At 38.2% G+C, this 13,507-nt stretch overlaps 1 protein-coding gene across 2 annotated transcripts; it reads right to left on the bottom strand.

The window, feature by feature from the left end:
- Positions 1-289: 289 nt before the first annotated feature.
- On the bottom strand, positions 290-13,181 carry LOC107270141. Of its 2 annotated transcripts, none has more exons than XM_015744859.2 (16): positions 12,910-13,181; positions 11,176-11,367; positions 10,945-11,003; positions 10,679-10,862; positions 10,418-10,590; positions 10,208-10,324; positions 9,921-10,130; positions 8,896-9,370; positions 8,203-8,702; positions 7,766-8,130; positions 6,619-7,696; positions 3,268-6,514; positions 2,919-3,156; positions 2,748-2,858; positions 2,536-2,661; positions 290-2,452 (listed from the first exon to the last, which is right to left on the bottom strand). In XM_015744859.2, exons 2-16 carry the CDS (start codon positions 11,344-11,346, stop codon positions 1,893-1,895), a joined length of 7,614 nt encoding a protein of 2,537 aa, XP_015600345.1. In that variant the 5' UTR covers positions 11,347-11,367; positions 12,910-13,181; the 3' UTR covers positions 290-1,892. The 2 variants fall into 2 exon arrangements, with proteins under 2 accessions (XP_015600345.1, XP_015600343.1); XM_015744857.2 differs by having other exon boundaries at positions 2,919-3,189.
- Positions 13,182-13,507: the final 326 nt, after the last annotated feature.

Consider the following 13,507-nt stretch of genomic DNA (forward strand, 5'->3'; position numbering starts at 1 on the left):
GTATCTCTGTAACATTTTCTTCTTAGTCCCTCCACTACCACTTTATACACGTCAGACTGATAGAACGAGTTCAAATCTCATACAAATTGAACCTTCACATTTACAATAATTAAATCTACGCTCCACTTGAGTCACCGCTAGTGACAATTGTAAATATATTATTTGATTAATAACATGAATTTGGGGCGTAAGTGTTTTCAATTGCTCAGTTAAGAGAAATAGTTTTTCATGATATATACGAAACATCAGGCTTTGCTTAAGTGTCTACACGCATTGTGAAGAACAAAAATTTATTTAAAGGATTTATTGGCACTTTCCATTAACGCCAAGCCCATCCTTTCCCTTTTGCTTAAGAATTTAATCCACACATTACTCATTCAATGGATCCGATTGCCAGTCTTATTTTATCATTGTCTTTTCTTTGCGCATACATAATGCCTCATAGAAATATGAATTATTAAAAAAAAAAGGTTCTAAAATAATTTTATATGGTCATGTATGAGACACAAGTTACAAATTTTTTACTATGACACTATAAAAAGTTGTCGCAGCTAAATTGGATTAACATTGTTTCTTTTATTCTACATCGATAGTACAGAGTAAGCTAAACAAGTGTGAATGCTAGTGTTTGAATAATGTGAAATATGAAATGAGTCATCGAACGAATTAAAATGATTACATTTAATAACACGGAAAAAAATGAGAAGTAAGACAGGCGAAAAGAAATGTTTAGATGGCACAAATTAAAACAGGGAACAAAAAACTTCAAATGCTATAATTCTCTTATACAGAGAGGCATTGCATATCCCCGGATGCATTTACCGAATTCGAAATAAACTTTTCGTTTTCTTCATAATTTTATAAACTTACGTCATTTTTTACATACGTATGCACGATAAATATTCCATATACAATACAATGTCTGATAATATGTTGGCACTGATTAGCTACGTCGACATAAGATTCTGTGATCGTACGTACAATCCGACTGCGCTCTCGATAATAAATTTCTACAAAGTTTGTCGCTCATTTGTGATTAAAATAATACTCAGATCGTTAATTAGAAATTCAGTCTGGTATTAAAAATAATGAATGCACGCGTATGGACGTATGAATATGCACGTTACAGTTGTGTTTAAGCGTTAATATTTAAATAATACAAATAGAAAAATCTTACAAATTATGCACATTAATATATTAAATCACACACGTACCTCTACAGCTATTTATCTCCGTGTAGATGCATAATTGCGTGTACGTATTTTTACGTGTGATCCGAGTGGCTAAGCACCTTTGCTTCCATCATTCTTTTTTTTGTTTTACAAATCCTCAAACTTAAACGTAACAATTTTCATAAGATCCTATATGCATGCCGCACGGTTTTTCGCATGAAGCAAAAGTATTTACACACATCACGCAGTGCACCCTTATCCTCCCGTAAAAAAATAAAATTGTAAAGAACAAAAAAATTTGTTACAGTAAACTGAGAAAAAGATCGTGCGAAAAAACAGAACTAAATAAATAAACAAAAGTCTTAATGAATGTTGAGTAAAGATACAAATGTAAATGTTCACTCCAGTTTTTTGGCAAATCAAGTTAAGTAATGAGACATGAAGAGAGTACGAACGAAAGGGAGAAGAAAAAAGAAATAAATTCTGAGAAACATTAAGCGACATTTTATCGTAGTCTCGAAAAGTCAATACGATTTAGTATATTTTTGTATTTATATATATTTATATATGTATATCCATTAGGAAAATGTCTTTACGCAAAGCCTCTACGTTTCTCGCCAGTAAAGTTTTCTTTATTTCAATGAGTTCTGATTAATTTGAGATTAGATTGTTTGCAGCTCATTCAAATTTCTATTTCAATACTCATCAAAAGGAATCACATCAGTGAAGAATATTCAATTGACCGGTATTAGTTGCATAGACCATACCTTGACCAGGCTGCGGAGCCCATCTTATACAATTTAAACTGACATACCCAGTAGTTTCCTGATTATTATGAACTAGTTCTCGCAGTAAAACCATGCTCTTCTTGTTGTCCTTAATGTCAGCTTCTGTCCTTGCGCTTCGATTCCTCCAATCCTGATCATTATTTCTATCATCATCGGGACCATCAGCCTGTCTTATATTGTTTAAATAATTATCCATACTATGGATTAAATCGTCAGCCCTTCGATCATACGCATCAGCTGAATCGAATGGATTCAAATAACGCGGATTCGACTGTTCTATGTTGCACTTCATATCTTCCTCAGGTTCTTTGTCAACTAGTTTGAATATCAGGGCCATTGGTAACGGTCGAGTCGCTATGTGAATTCTACGCGATGCCAGCCCTACCAAGAGATGCTGCCTCGTAGGAGACATTGACACAGACACCACTGTCTGATCGATTTTCGTCGAGTAAATTCTTTCACCAAGATTTTCCCATTGTAGACTGTATACACCTGCAAAATTTGTTATTAGTATTTGGATTTATAGGGCCTGATAATGTGGTAATTATTTTTACTAAATTCAAGAACATACTTACCTACTGTTGTGGATACACTAAGCCTGCCAAAGGGAAGTAACGTAACGAGTAACTTGCCGTCTGATGATATATCCACGCTTGCGTCATTGTGAATTTTGCATTCACGTACTACAACATTTTTCTCAGCTAGAAAAAGTGTAAAAAATTGAATATAAATCTCTCAAAACTTATTACAAATATATTTTGATGGTTAACGAGAATAGAATATTTACGATCAGTAATGTCTGGAATTTCACCCTGAGAAAAGTCCCAAGCCTGTACACGATGACTTTGAATTTCGAGACCATTAAAAGTCGCCATTAATGGACTCACTGGAACATGATCTGTAAGAAAGTGTAAAAATATCGGAATGCTAATTATTAAAGAAAAGGCTCGTTAAGTACCTCGTAGTCCGACATCGTCGCTATCGTCATTGACAGGATCTGGTCCACCCCCAGGACTTCCACCACTATGACCTCCAGGACCTCCAGGACCTCCAGGACCACTAGGACCACTAGGACCACCAGGACCACCACTGCCACCGCCGCCGCCACCATTACCGCCACTTCCTGGCCCATTAGCTCCTCCAAAGATACCAAATCGTGGATTCAAGAATCGGTGAGCTATGAACCATCTGCGAACCTGTGAGGAGAAGTTCTGATGTCCGCTCAAATCCTGATCGAAATAGCATAATACTCCTTTATCAGCACTCCTATTCTAATAGAGTAGAAGCCACAATGTAGCTTGACTTACCTGATCTCTGTTGTTAGACTGGGAAGAACTTGGTCCTGGCTGATCGTTAAAATCACTTGGGTGACCACCACTTCCTCTTGTGATATTATTTAAGAAACTATTGATTAAATAGGGCGGTGGTGTATGGGGAGGTGTAGGACGAATGCTTGGTCTCCTTCTTGAATTTCCGGACAAATTATTGAAGTCATTCACTGGGACGTTATTCACTTGTACCACGGGTACACTTAATTCACGCCTCCTGGTGACATTTTCACGGTTCTGAAGAAGTTGTCTTATATAATTCATATAGCTCAATCTCGAGGCCAAATTTCCTCCTGGTACTACTCTATAACCTGATGCTCCAGATGAAATTCGTTCTGCTGCACGAAGCGATGTTGATGTCAGCCCTCTGGTTATTGTAGCAGAAATAAGTGATCTTTGAAACTGAATTCGGTTAAGTTCATAATTGCTGCGGCCATTTCTGAAATCATTTTGCTGTGATTGTTGTTCTCTACTGGATTCCATTTGAGATCTTCCAGCTGCAGGAGGCCCCTCAGATGGTCTTGTAAGCCTGAAGAAATCTGTCCCATCATCTCTAGAATCGTTTCTATGTGTAGCCGTATCTCGATCTTCAACATCATTTTCATAATTGTTGCGATCACTTCGGAAATCGTTTTCTTGGGACTGTTGTTCTCTGCTAGACTCTGCGTTTGGTCTTCCAAGTATATCATCGTAAGGTCTCGCAATTCTTTCTAAATCTGTATAGAGCGGTCTCAAAATACTTTCCCAGTCTATTTCAAACGGTCTGAAAATCCTTTCGAGATCCATTCTATCTCTTCCAGAAGCATTTCTATGAACAGTTAAGAATTCATTATCCTGTGACTGTTGTTCTCTGTTCAGCTCGATGTAAGGTCTTCCACGCGTCAAAGGAAATTCGAACGCCCTCGACATCATGTCGCGATTTAATCTGTCTCTTAGAGAATCATTACTACCGGCAGCCAAGTCTCGTTGGCTCTCGACATCATCTTCAGTCCCAATGTTACTCTCTAACTGAACATCGGAAGCTGGCCTGTTCAAGCGACGTTCATCTTCATCAATGCTTCGACTATTGTGAATTCTCTGAACGATACTCTGAACCTCAGCAGAGAGTGCACTCTCTGAGGAGATGTGTCCAGCCATGGCATTCGACTGTCGAGTCTCCTCATTCTCGGAATCCACGTTAAATGAATTACTGTCCAAAGGATTATCCACTGGAGCCGTTTGCTCCGAAGTCTGCTGCTGCGCTTCACTCGTCGAATTGTTTCTGAGGTGTTCATCTAAGTTCATAGGATAATCAAGCCATCTTTTCAACGTTTCATCCATGTTGTGGTAGTACCTAGTACTCTGTGTAGACAGAGGATCTTCTGCGTCTTCTAGTTGTATGTCACTTGCAGCACTGGTACTTGCACCAGCTCCAAGATTTCTGGAGTGACGACGTCGTTCGTTTCCTGGTGATACTGTAACATTACTACTGTTACTACTACTAGGACGATTAGCTTCAGTTTGAGGATTATCAACATTTCTATTACGTCGTTCATCTGCTCCATTTTGATTTTGCACTAATAAAGCAGATCTCAGTGGTCCATATTTACTTAATTCTAATTCCCTTGTAGTCGTGACTAATTGGGCCAAAAGAAGATCAGTCAACTCCAATGCCAAATGAAGTAAAATGTACATCTTACAGATTTGGTCGTAGAGTACATTGCTGTGAGAACCATTCACAGGTCGTATTTCTTCAAAGAATTGTGTCAGACTTTCCACCATAAGACTCAGAACATTTCTAGCTTTCAGCCTGTTCACCTCTCGTACTCTTTCCATTTCAAAATTGTCATTATTCTCTCTGATATTCTCGGTTTGACTGTCACTATCAGATCCTCTGCCGGACTCATTCCTGGCCAGGGCTCTTTGCTGCTTTACCAGCGCCTCCAATCTGACAATCATAGCTTGTAACGATTCTGTGGTTGTTTGCACACGATTTCTTTCTGTGGTGATATTGTTGCTAGTACTGACGTTACCATTGCCACCGCTATTAGCATTACCATTACCATTACTGCCATTGCCACTAGGATTGTCACTAGGACTACCACTAGGATTGCCACTAGCGTTACCACTAGTATTATTAACGCTAGCATTATTATCGCCACTAGGGTTATTATCACCACTAGCGTTATTACCACTGCTCGATGAATTTCTATCAAGACACCAGTACCTTCTGGCATGTTCATAATTTCGAAAATAATTATTTATTAATCGTACCCGTGATCGCGACATGTTTCGCGGATTCATAGTAGGTAGCCTTGTACGTTTCAAATGCATCCTTCTACTGCACCTCCATTTTTGATAAGTATACTGTTCTCTTCTTAAATTCGAATTATCATTCGGAGACTCTGGTGACGTTGCAGAGGTCGAGCTTTCTGATTGACTTGCTGAGTTTTGTGTGTTGGAATTTCCCGATGGATTATTACTGTTATTGGGATTGTTTGAATAAACCAAACCTGATATTATTGGGATTTGAGTAGTCCTAGCTGATCCTGAACTTCCTGCTAGACTGTTCACCAAATTTGATATTCCCGGCAACTGCGCGCTCTGTGTCGTTCCACTGTTTCCTGGTAGATTCAAACTACCAGCAATGTCCGACACCAGGCTAGATATACTTGGCAGTTGCATGTTGTTATTATTATTGGTTGTCAGATTGGAATAAGTATGATCACTAGTGGCATTCGAAGTTGAGGCTGATTGTGAATTATCAGTGGGACAATACGAATAGAGACTATGGAGAGTTTGATAAATGTTGTGTGGTCCCATACGTTTAAGTTCGGACTTACTTGGCAGTAGATTTGATAGGCTTATGTTAGTCGAGGTCTCGTCCAATTGACGCGATGAACTCTTTGATGATGATTTTCCTGTCTTTTGACCTCCGGATGACGTTGTACCTCTCGAGGTCGACGGTTGGTTGTGGTCGTTTTTAGGTTCATTATCGGTCTCGCTATTGGTTCTTTTATAAATTTCCAAGAGAGCCTTTTTAAAATTTTTAGCTGGTTCGATATGAGACTCTGTGGAAATGTTTTGTGTCGAGGTCGATGGAACCGCACCATCCGTACTAGTTCCTGGTTGAGATTGATCACTCTCTCTTTCGATTATAACCGTTACGTGAAGACGTCTTATCTGACGTCGCAGATCTTCCCACATTCTACGTACCTGCTGCAGTTGTACGATTTCCAATCTAGCCCTGTAACAAATAGAATCACGGCAAATTATAATGTGATACACTATTGAACATTGATCATAACGTTGGTATTAAAGTTGCAAAACAATAAAACATATTTTACGAACCTACAAAGTCGTTGCATATTGGCTATATGGCGACATAATAAGATTAGTTCTTGTCGACTAACCAAGTCATCGGAATGACTTTCATTCTGTCTGAGAGGGCATACTCTCCATCCTCGGAAACCTTCTTCGTCACCAACTCTGTCGGGATTCCCATCATCAGCACCGTCTTCATAACCAAATCCACAATTATACTCTGCGTTCTCCAGACCTCTACTTTGTTCTAGATTATTCACTGATATTTGATTTAGTGAACTGGTGATATTCTGCACGTTAGCAATTTCAGGCACGTCTCCACTTATGGAGGGGATCTCAATTATGGCCTCAGGAATACTGTCTAGAATTTCTCCAATTGGTTCCGCACTGTTTTGAGCACGCAACAAGTCAGATTGATTCTGTTCCTCTCTTCTGGTCTGATTTTCTCGCAAACTTCTGAAGGGAAACAATGGCGGTTGCTCATACCTAGTAGAGTTTATAGAAACTGGAGATAGTTGGTTCCTGTCATTAGGAGATCCTGGTAATCTTATCCTAGAGAAGTTTCTTGGTTCAGATCGGTTGGCAGGTGAGCGTGGTCTTCCATGATCAGTAGATAGATTATCATTCGAAGTTTCAGAATTCCTATTTGAAGAGTTTAAACGTATCCATCGACTAGTCCATCTTCTAGATTCTGAATTAGAATTTGGATTTGGTTCGTCGTGATTCGAGTCGGAATTGCTGTTTTCTTCAAGTAGCCAATATCCGCTTTCCGATTGTTCCCCAGCATTTTCATCATCCAGAGGTTCTTCTTGAGAGTTCTCTACACCCTCATTAGATTGTGGATTGACGTGCCTTTGAAAGAAATCTAGAACTCTTCTGACCTCTTGAGATATCTCTTGGGTACGGTTCCTAATACTTCTGATGAATCTTCGACTTGTATTATTCAAGCAAGAAAGCCGGCCGCTCATATCGTTCAATGTCATAAAATTTGGTAGGCTTGGTAGGCTTGGTTGAAAGGCAGAACGAGAAGAAACTGTAAAATTTGATGTACCAGGATGCGACGTACTAACAGAATATCCTTCATCGCTAGAGGGCGAACTTTCATCTAAAAATAGTGGGAAAGGGTAACACTAATTATTAATCCTTGTGACTACAAAATCATTACAAGACTTACTATGAATTTCAATCCAGTTACGTATGTTAGCGTTGTAACTTGGATACCAAATGTGCGAACCTTCGTGTCGTCGGCGTCTCCTCGGTGGCTCATCCTCGGCATCAACAGCTTCAGATCTTCTTCTGTTTGATCTAAAGGTACCCTGAGTTCTGCTACTTCCTGGACTAGATGTACTCGTACCCTCGCGAATTCCAGCGATTCTGATATCGTCTGTACTAGGATCCATGGCAAAGGTAACAGAGGCGAAAGGGTCTGGAGTCCTCGACGAACCAGCAGCAGCTGTACTAGAAGTTTGTTGTCCTACACCAGTATTTTGATCAGTATATCCAGGAAGCCCAGAACTTGTAGACTGCTCATGGTTCGACCTGAATAAAGGTCGTTGAGGGAATTAATTTTCATCCAACGAGACTCGTCTAATTTGCCGAAGTAAACCCTACAGTTTAACTCCATCTCGTAGACGTTGGATCCTGGACCTGGTCGTCGTGAACCGCGTCTCCATATTATTGAGCGCCTCGATTTCCTGATTCAGAGCATTCGTCAGAGTTTGAATCCTCGTGTTCTGGATATTCGAATTGGCGAACACCCTGGTGGTGTACCTCTGAAGACGTTCGCGTAACTTCTGCAATTGCGCCAAACAGCAACTGTTACTGCTAGCAGTACCACTCAAAACGCTAAAGAGGTTTTCGAGAGCAGCAGAAATCTCCTGTTCCTGGGCACGATTAATCAGTTGATGCGGACGTCGCTGCAATCTCTCCAAACTGTCACTATTGGCCTGACCACTGCCACTCAAGGTATTCCTTAGTCTTCCTATGGACGATTCGGCAGCGGGCTCATTCCTATCAGTGTCGGAATGTTCCTCCTGCACTGCAGATGATTCAGGCTCATTGGATCGATTCCTCGATTGATTCGGATTCATTGGATTGGGTTCACGATCAACCTGGACACAGTATACAATCATTGTCTTAAAAATTTGTTTAGCAAGATTAAGATCGAAATCCAAAAATAATTTTACAAGTTATAGAAATTAATATATTAGTGTGATATTTTTCTGAGCATAAAATTCAAAGCTCTGAAATACACCCAAAGCTTTGTTTTGTTATATCCTACAAATAAAATTTCTTAACACTGACCCTATTCAGCCTCCAGGAAAGCGGATAGTACCGCATTGCGAGGGCTTCACACTGATGCACCAGGCCCCTGTAACACAGGTTGATCCTACGTTCGGTATCTTGTGTATTAACTCTTTCGATCCTCTCGTTTATCACGTTCCAAATATTATCTATTTGTCGATCTAGATTGGTTCTAGGAAATAAATTATTTTGGTCTTGCTCTACATTTGTCGAAATCCCATTGCGTTGCTCTTCGATGATTGAATTGCTCGAGGAAGTCGATTGATCACGAAGTCTGGGCGCAATTTGACTTCTCGATTCTCTCACCGATGGTTCCCCAGTCGTACGTGAACATCGAAAGAAGTATGGATCATCTACCCGGTTTTCGCTGGGGGATGTATAGGTATTGCGCCTCACCTGAGATGTCACGTTGCCAACCTGCATCGATGGCTCCTGTAGCATTCCGCTGCGCCGAATTGCACTCGGTGCAGGAGACCTAGCGCATAATTATTCTAGGATCGTACATATTAATTATAAAACTATGCAAATAATCTGCAATCCTGGCCTTTGGTAATATACGCAAGCGGCATATCTGAAAATCATCTGAGCAGCCTCGATATTGAAATAGAAAAAAACATGTTTCAAACGAAATAGGGAGCCTAAATGCTGTTTTTAGACTCATTTACGAAAATTATAATCAACAAAACGTTCATACTTTATCTTCGTTAAAATGGAGTGACCATATTTTCGTAAATTCTGCAATTGTTGATCTGATACTATTATGAGAATTAATGGAGAATTATATGCATAAAAAAACATGTAAAGTTTCAACAAAAACTTGTCCAAAAAACTGTGTAAGCCTTCCGTTCTCGTTTTCGAATTATTACAAAATATAACATGAACCATTATGTAACTTACAAATATGAGTGCATTTTGGTTGAATACGAATTACCTATTTAAATCCTATAATTCACAATTTTTCATTTCGAGATTATGAAGTACACCCCAAACCCATTTAAATACTTTAAAATTTATGAAAAATGTACCAAAAACGACTTCTCTGCTCTCGATCTTGTCGACTGAGTTCGCTCCTGATAGAATGTCTAATTTCCGTAAATGCATTCCTACGATGCATTCTGTACTCCATTCTTCGTGTACTTCTGTCATTATAATTGTCGCGCCATCGTCCACCATAAATCACGCCTTGATTTAGACGTGGAAACCTATCCAGATCCTGAGATCGTTCACGAGCCAATCTAAAATGACAACATTATTAATATGTTCCATGTTTTCGAATTATTAGTTTACAAAAATACACATATTTCATTTATACCGAATAAAAGTTCGAAATGGCTGCTCGATAGGAGGTCGATCCCATTGTGATTGCATCTGTGGTGCATTAGCAATACCAGTTATTAATTTTCGTCCCATATTATCAAAAGCCACGTATCTAAAATTCAAATAATAAGTAAATAGTATTGATGATTTTTCTCGTGTAATTATTATTACCGTTAGTTAAACGGAACGTTATGCACGCACGTACCTCACTTTCTCCTTGTCATTTCTAGTGGTTACTACTGCAAAAGGCTCAGACTGACTCCAGTCCCAGAAGTGAACTTCATTGTACGTTGCAATAACCAGAAGTCTCTCAGATGGATGAAACGCCAATGAGGCGATTACGGTTTGACTTTCTGTATTCCAAACCTCGCTACCACCCTGTGCAAAAAAATCTGGAATATGACTCTCCTGTCAGTGGCCAAACGTAACTCGTATGAACTTTTAGATCCTCTTGTACAGCACTTACGCTAAGGTCCCAGACACGAACTTGCCCACCAAGACATCCTGAAGCTAAGATCTCACTCGACGAGGGATGGAAGGCTATACACCATGGAGTACGAGGATGACCCGACAGTGTACGAATATTCTTTCCCGTTGTGAGATCTGTTATATAAACATTGTGATTTCCATGGGTGGATGCAACTTTAGTCCTGATTAAAAAACAAGATTTATTTAATTTAATATTTTCATGTAATATTTATGTGATACAAAATTATCTGGTATAATAATTACCCATCAGGACTGAAAACCATGAGAAACGATGCCTTGGGTACACCAGGTAGATCGCATTTCTGAAACAAATAACAATAGAATGAAATTGTTAAGACTACCAGTGATTTTTGTGACTAGCTAGTATTCCTGATAAATTATACTATGTACTGTTCCTCGTTATAAGAAATATTCCAAGAATTTATAAATTGGTATCAATTTTCTTGTCCAGTACAATTTTATTTCAAAACATACCAATTCCTTATGATCCTTAAGAACCAAGTTCGTCTCAGCAATAGGTTCGAATTCACGTGTACTCGTCTTGTGCGTAGTGTGCAAGCCAAAATCACGGAGCATCAAGTTACGCAAAACATTGCGTGAACCAGTGCAGTGGACCAAATGTGGTTTTTTCTTGATTTTCCCCATTTAGTTTGCTTGATCTCTTTCCTGTGTAAAAAAAAATATTCAAATATCCCAAAACCCTGTATAATTTTAAGAAAAGATTTAAAGATGTCCCAATGGGTTTTAGAGTAAGACAGAATTGTCATTTATCAGATGTACACAAATATAGAGCTACTATGATAGTACTTTTTTTGTACAAGCATAAATGTTTTACGATACACATATATTGATGGACACAATTGTAAAAATGAGTCAATTGTACTCCCACTGCCACTAAGAAACTTATAGGAAAATAAGGTGGTAAAAGAGATGCATTGCACTTAGTCAGCAACATGACAGACAGATAAGACAAAGGAGATAAAGTGCAATGTGCAACAAGACAGATAATATATGTATTGCATTCCATGGTACAAAAGTGATATTAAGTGTTATAACATAAGGAAAGAATAAGAAGCTACTGATACAATAATAATTAATAATCCTGACAAATAATAAAAATGATGTCTATCAATTATTAAGATAATCCACTTTAACAGAATGACAATGAACTAAATATATGAATAAACAAATTTCTTAATGTTTTATGTCATATAAAATATAAAAGGGTAATATTCTCATAGACCATAACACTATAAACATATCATTCTTAAAATACGGAATGTTGTTTGTCCACCTATTAAAAGAATGAGAGTAATGTAACGCATGATATATTTATTTTTAAAGCAACATTAAGCTTATTGTCACTAATATCTTTTACTACAATGCAATGTATAAAAACTTATACAAAAGGAAATAAAAATAACATTTATTCCTATACAGACTACATTATTGAATGAATAAAATATTTCATTATACTTCAGATATTTTTTTCAAAAACAATAATACACTATCATAATACAACCACACTGATACAAATCAAATATGCAAAGCTAAAAAAAGAAAATGATAGTTTGCAATATAAAATATACTACATCTGCTCCCAGATCTCACAGATAATAGCACTGCATAAAACATGTAATAATAAAAAGAACAAGAATAGAAAACAATCCCTTGTTTACAGAAACAAAGTAATTTCATCCACATGCAAAATTGTTATACTCGTCGGCCGTCAGAGTCGTACAAGATATCCGTAGGTGGGAATTGCGCAAAAGACAATTACCTAACGTATCCCGAGATGTCGATCGGACATAGGAGGGATATAGTATATATGAAATATTCAAGGAAAAGATTTAATAAATCTCTCACGAAGAAAATTACATTCTCGACCCAGTAGCATATAAAGGGGAAAAAAAAGTTAACTCTCTAGGAGTCAGAACGCAGTATCGAGCGGTCCTTTGGGATCGAGCAGGAATATCCTAATGTAAAGATTGAAGATGGATATAATGCGTAATAAAGTAGATATCGGATGTTGGTCAACGCGTATTTGCTTAAGCAGACACCAAATGGGAATAGAGAACGAGAGAAGAGAGTATCAGCGGCAAACGTCGCATCGTACCACTCGTATTAGAGGAATCGGGAAACACCGGGATGATCCTGGAAGGGATGCTAATTTCACTTACAGAATATCATATCACAATTTATTCTTACCTTCGTTTTCTTCAATACAATATTTTTACCCCTTGAACTCCCGCTAAAGACCTACTCCGTCAGACTTCGACATTTTACACGGATATCATAGCCCTGCGAACGGTTCTCGAGCGTTCACGGGCTCGGACCACGATGAACGGCCGGTCACTATTTTACACTGACTCTTTGTTTATTGGTTTTCGACGAAAAGTGTCAGATGGCGGGTATATCGTCTTTTAACTGTATTTTTAACACACATCAAATGATAGCGCGGCTGAACATATGATAAGCAATTAATGATTTTCGTTATAAAATAACTGTATATAGGTACGCACTTTTCATGACATTGAAATATAAGAAATGTGACTGAGGATCATAAAACATTATTATAGGCTCTAGAGGCGCTATGATTATGTACTACTGATTATATGCACTGCACTTGAAGAAATCAAATAGCCGAACAGTCGGGAACTAATAAACAGATGATAAATATAAATATTTCTCGGTATTGAGATTATTGTATTTTATTTGAAGGTTATATTTATCTATTTTTTTTCTATACAACAATGCAGAGTGGTACATTGTAAATTTTCAATCATGCTGTATCATCAGCGATTCC

This window comes from Cephus cinctus, unplaced genomic scaffold (assembly GCF_000341935.2).
Source record: "Cephus cinctus unplaced genomic scaffold, Ccin1 Ccin1_scaffold0705, whole genome shotgun sequence".
In the NCBI taxonomy this organism is placed as follows: Eukaryota; Metazoa; Arthropoda; class Insecta; order Hymenoptera; family Cephidae; genus Cephus; species Cephus cinctus.